This window comes from Sphaeroforma arctica (assembly GCF_001186125.1).
Source record: "Sphaeroforma arctica JP610 unplaced genomic scaffold supercont1.402, whole genome shotgun sequence".
Classification (NCBI taxonomy): Eukaryota; class Ichthyosporea; order Ichthyophonida; genus Sphaeroforma; species Sphaeroforma arctica.
Genome location: NW_014040156.1, coordinates 39047 through 44362, shown reverse-complemented (window position 1 = coordinate 44362; position 5316 = coordinate 39047). Strand labels below are relative to the sequence as shown.

At 38.4% G+C, this 5316-nt stretch overlaps 2 protein-coding genes across 2 annotated transcripts in view; one reads left to right on the top strand and one right to left on the bottom strand.

Moving 5' to 3' along the window:
* Positions 1-1180: 1180 nt before the first annotated feature.
* Positions 1181-3167, top strand: SARC_05924 (hypothetical protein). The gene is made up of 4 exons (XM_014300205.1): positions 1181-1373; positions 1595-1854; positions 2072-2219; positions 2907-3167. Exons 1-4 carry the CDS (start codon positions 1193-1195, stop codon positions 3089-3091), a joined length of 774 nt encoding a protein of 257 aa, XP_014155680.1. The 5' UTR covers positions 1181-1192; the 3' UTR covers positions 3092-3167.
* Positions 3168-3473: 306 nt separating this feature from the next.
* The window catches only part of SARC_05923 (porphobilinogen deaminase), a 2688-nt gene continuing 845 nt past the window's right edge, over positions 3474-5316 (bottom strand). Inside the window, exons 3-6 of the mRNA XM_014300204.1 lie at positions 4992-5194; positions 4241-4457; positions 4055-4112; positions 3474-3775 (exon numbers count right to left, since the gene is read on the bottom strand). Of these exons, the coding sequence (XP_014155679.1) occupies positions 3487-3775; positions 4055-4112; positions 4241-4457; positions 4992-5194 (767 nt within the window). The 3' untranslated portion in view covers positions 3474-3486. The remainder of the gene's footprint in view (positions 3776-4054; positions 4113-4240; positions 4458-4991; positions 5195-5316) is intronic.

The following is a 5316-nucleotide window of genomic DNA, read 5'->3' as shown; positions in this document are numbered from 1 at the left end:
TAAACATGCATACGCATACACACACATACACACATATATATTTATAACGATAGTTGTCTTAGATTTAAGAATATATGTTCTATCTATTTATTTTAATATATATATATATATGTTTTATGTATGTATGTATACGAGGTTGTGTATATATGTTTTTTATGTATCTATCTATCTATCTTTTTATATATACATATGTATATAAGTTTATGTATGTATGTATGTATGTTTGTATTTATTTGTATATTCGTTGATATTTCTATATTGCACACGTATATATAGATGTAATATATATGTATATGTATGTATATACATATACATACATATATATATATATATATATATATACATTTATATGTATGTATGATTGTATGATTGTTTTGAGATATTTTTGAAGATCTACATATAGCTATATAGATTGTATTTTAAGTTGCATGTATTATGAATAAATGCATATATATATAAATATATATTCAAATGTATGTATATTCATTTATAATTGGATAAATATATATATACATATATTTATATATACACATACACATGTATTGTATGTTACAAATGCAACACGTATATATATATATATATATACATAAACACAAATGTATTGTATGTTACAACTGCAATATATATTTATACATATTTATATATATATATAAATTGATATATTGATTTGTATATAATTATACATAGACACACGCATATATATAGATATATAGATATTTAGATATATATATATATATGCGTACACATATACTTGTAAAAATAGTCATTCATGTTCATATTCATGTTTATGTTTATGTTTGAAATTATTTCTCCTTACATGCAAATAATCACACATGATTATTCATGCCGATACAGATGCTTTTTTAGTGCTGCTTCTTTCGGATTGTCTCTTCTAGTCTGAAGGTTGTTTCTATATAAAGTTTCTTTGTTGCTGAGTTTTATACTTTGTAGCATCGTATGTACTCTATAATTATGCCACATTAGAGTGCGGTATATTTATTTGCGTGTCGTAAAGGTTACTAGTCGAAATGAGTAGGAATATTCATAGCGTGAAGACGACATACCTTTTTTACGAACGGTTTGTGCCTGTTCATACGTACAGGCGAAGTTTGTATACTCAACTCGATCTCTGGATCTCTATTACTCATCTCCTTGCCCATGATTTATTAACCGTTCCGTTCAGATAATAAAGATGTACAGTTTGCGAAATTCGGGCGTGGTTGGTAAGCTGCTGAGCGTGACTTCCACCACTTTGGGACCACGTACAACTGCTTCCGCCGTGATCCCACTATCCAACGCTGTTTCCGCCGCGCCATTGTCGAAACATGAGTTCAACGGAAGCGGGAAAATGCGCATGACATCCACGACACTTGGTATGTCAGCTGTCTATGCTGTTATATGTACCCAGAAATACCTTTCAAACTTCTTGGGGTCGTAAGGCCTCAGGACTGGGGTTAGGTGATACTAAGGCGATAGCTCAAGGGGAGCATGATATATGCAACAAACAAAAAATGCGCCTTCTTTATTTTTTTTTGACAAGCTATGGACGTCTTAGACTCACATGTTGATTCGGTTCTGTAACAACGTGCTGCAGGCAAGACCAGTGTCAGATATCTTCACAATGATGTAGTAGCTCCTGATTTCTCGGCATATAAAAGAGACGAAAAGACTGCGGGCGACCCATCCCGTCGCGCCTTTACTTACTTGTTCGCTGGATCAGCTACCATGCTTGGTGCCGCTTCAGTTAAAAACGGTCTTATGGACTTCTTGGCCTCATGGAGTGCCTCAGCCGATGTTCTGGCGTTAGCCAAGATCGAAGTCGACCTTACTGCCATCCCCGAAGGAAAGAACTTGGTATGTATCCCACATCTATACTATACTACAAATGCACGTCTGTGGTATTCATGTGTATGTATATACCTGCATACTGCAATGCATACAATCGAACTCAGCGCGCTCGCATCATTTCTAAGCTCTGTATGAGAGTCGCGCTTTAAATCGGCGATGTTTCGTCAATACTCTTATGAGATACTCGAGTCTAATTTCAATTCGATATTTGAAACACACTCAGGCTCTTAAGTGGCGAGGAAAGCCTCTTGTTATCCGTCACAGAACCGCCGCTGAGATCGAGGAAGCTAATAGTGTCGATGTGCCCTCCCTTCGTGATCCCGAAACTGACGCTGACCGTGCTAGTGTTCCTGAGTACTTAGTTATGATTGGTAAGTTAGGTGTAGTCTGCAATTTAAACACGCGGAATATATCTGAGCTTGTTCTAACATATAAGCAGTTAAAAAGGCGCATGGCTGTTTGCATATATGAAGCTGTACCATACATGGGTGCACATTTTGTCATTTAGATCATGAGATTAAGCTTGTATACCATTATTTGCGAATATCCGACATTGTGTCTACACACATGTCTTTGTGATATGTGACCCGCGTATCACATGTATTCATATTTATATCTATATATATATATATATACGTTTAGGTCTTTTGTTTATATATATATATATATTTATACGTTTATATTTATATTTGTATACGTATATATAGGGATGTGTATGTGTATGTATGTATGCATTTTAGTTGTTAGAAGTTTTAGCCACGAAGAGTTTGTTCACGAGTAGGTTTATAACATACATTGGCTTATACAGTCGGTGATTGAACGCGTTCAGATTGTTATCTCAAGCTGCCTCTTCACCTCGTTATCTTTTTTGCGCGACAACGTTAATATACATCTAACTTGCATAGAATTCACTGACGGTGTCATGTAGACAAGTATAGTCGTGTTTGCTGTATCTTTTCTATTTGTTCTATGTAGCGTAGTTAGGAACAATACAATCATGACAAGCACAAAATATATCCATTGATTGGCCAATCACAATTTTCTTTGTGTGTCTGCAGGTGTATGCACGCATCTAGGTTGCATCCCCGTAGGCGAAGCTGGAGACTATGGAGGTTGGTTCTGCCCTTGCCACGGATCTCACTACGATATTTCGGGACGTATTAGAAAGGGACCCGCTCCCCTTAACATGGAAGTGCCCCCATATGAGTTCATTGAGGACGGTGCCAAGGTTGTTGTCGGTTAAATTCAATCTTAAGACTTTCTAGGGTTCGAAGGCAATTAAATCTTTCCTGTAGATCAAAAGATAAAGAAATAGATGTTATAATCGAGCTGTCTTCCTTTCTATTGAATTGTCGATGAGATATTCGGATTTCGTAGATATTTCTATCCCCTGTATGTTTGGCTGCCACCTGTGATATAAATCTCGTAGCATCGCGAAAAAGTTATGAATGGTGGGCTGAAGCCCCCTGAAGGATTTGCTTCTTCGTGTGGCAGAATCAAGACTAAATTATCCTACTAGCGTTGGATTGTACTCAAACGAACGCATATGTATATCGGAGTTGTTTGTCTGCGCCGTTAGACGATGTTTAGCTATGGTGTCATGCAAGCATAATTCAAGTCCAAAATCAGGGCAATACGTTAAGCTTTATTTGTTGGGGCTTGGGTGGGATTACTGGCGTGTGTAGCGTCATGCGCGGCTGTGAGAATAGCCTGTGCGCCCTTCTGCAGCAACGCGTGGGCGAGATCCACGCCTAACTGTTCAGCACCCTTTGAATCAGTCACTTCCGCGCTTAGAGTTTCAATTATACACTCACTACCATCGAGCGAGAACACAGCGCCAGATACGTTGAGTGTGGACGTCGCTTCGTCGTACTTGCTTTCCGTGCCCAAAGGTGCACTGCAGCCGCCTTCGAGCTTGCGCATGAAACTGTGATACGAAGCGAGGTACAATGTGAGCAAATAGAGGAAGAGTTACTGATACAAATACAAGTCTCTTATTACTCGTGCTGCGAAAATCGAGAATATAGTAAGCATATTTCCAATGTTTTCTGCGCATCCTTTTTACACCGCAAGAGATGGCGAATGTACCGCCCCTTGCCACAAGTATCAATGGCCAACAGACAACACATGATCGGAAAATGAGCCAGTAAAGGTAGGGTCACCGCTGTGTAGACAAGACAGCAAGAGAATGCGCTTATTGCCGTACCTGCGCTCTGCTTGGCATACGAGGGCTGTACTGGCGCAGTTAATCGGTCGTAGCAATTCTGCAGATGTGTGTGAAAGGGAGAAGGTTTGAGCCTGTACACATGTCTTAGCATATATGCAATACTGACCACATATCCATAAAGTGAGCGATAAGGTAAAAGAAATGCAAGTTATAAGAATATGATACCTTTCGTAGCAGCGTCATCTGAACGACATTCGACAGCCATCGCGCCTTGGCCTACCGCATACAAACACGACTCAGACGTCAGCATCTCTGACACACGCTCCTGCCAACCCAAACGATCTATGCCTGCTCGAGCGAGTACTATTGCATCATACACAGGTGCCCCTTCCTCAGGTTCGTCTAATTTCCGCAGTCTTGTGTTCAGGTTACCTCGGATGTCCTGTGCCGAGATCAGATTGTGAACACGTTTACATCAGTCATTTAATTCCGAGCTCTTGACCTCTTGACCTCTGGTGGTATATATATACATATATATATATATATATACATACATACATACATACATATGTACATACATACATACATACATATATATCTATAATATATACATACATACATACATACATACATACATAATATATATATATATATGGATATGTACACATATAAATGTGTATACGTACATATATACACGCATAAATATATACAAATATACATACATGCACATACACATACATATATATACATACATACACATGCATACATACTATAATACAACAAAAAATAAAGATATATATATATATATATATATATAGTGTGGTTGCGCACGAATCCAATAACACTCTGTTAATGATCCTTCAGCAGCATGTAGAATGGATTGTACTGAAGCTGAGCACGCTATAGTCACGTTGAAGGTGTTGTATAGGATAAACTAACATACGGAAAGCATCACGATATTGCTTCGAATAATTACCTTGAAAGTTAAATGAGGATGTGCTCGCTTTAACTGCGCGATCCGTCTAAGTGAAGAGGTACCCACAACCGCGTCCTGTGGCAAACGAGCCAGCGTAAGCTTAGCAGCATGGTTCTGCTGGTTCATAACCACACAGTCATAGGCATTATCACGTGCACAGAAAGCGCCGACCTCCATGCCCTCTGGAAGAGTTGTCGGAAGATCTGTGATAACAGGATGCGAAAAACAAATACCGAAAACAGTCAGTATTGACATATGTGACAAGACGCAACGCTTACTTCGCAGCTGATCAAATTTCGTATACAAAATAAAAGTGCACAAACGC

Bases quoted from the DNA above. Each gene is read 5' to 3' on its own strand.
- SARC_05924 (XM_014300205.1), top strand. From the start codon at position 1,193: ATGTACAGTTTGCGAAATTCGGGCGTGGTTGGTAAGCTGCTGAGCGTG. The intron at 1,374-1,594 runs GTATGTCAGCTG...AACGTGCTGCAG, and splicing joins CATGACATCCACGACACTTG to GCAAGACCAGTGTCAGATAT. The intron at 2,220-2,906 runs GTAAGTTAGGTG...GTGTGTCTGCAG, and splicing joins TGAGTACTTAGTTATGATTG to GTGTATGCACGCATCTAGGT.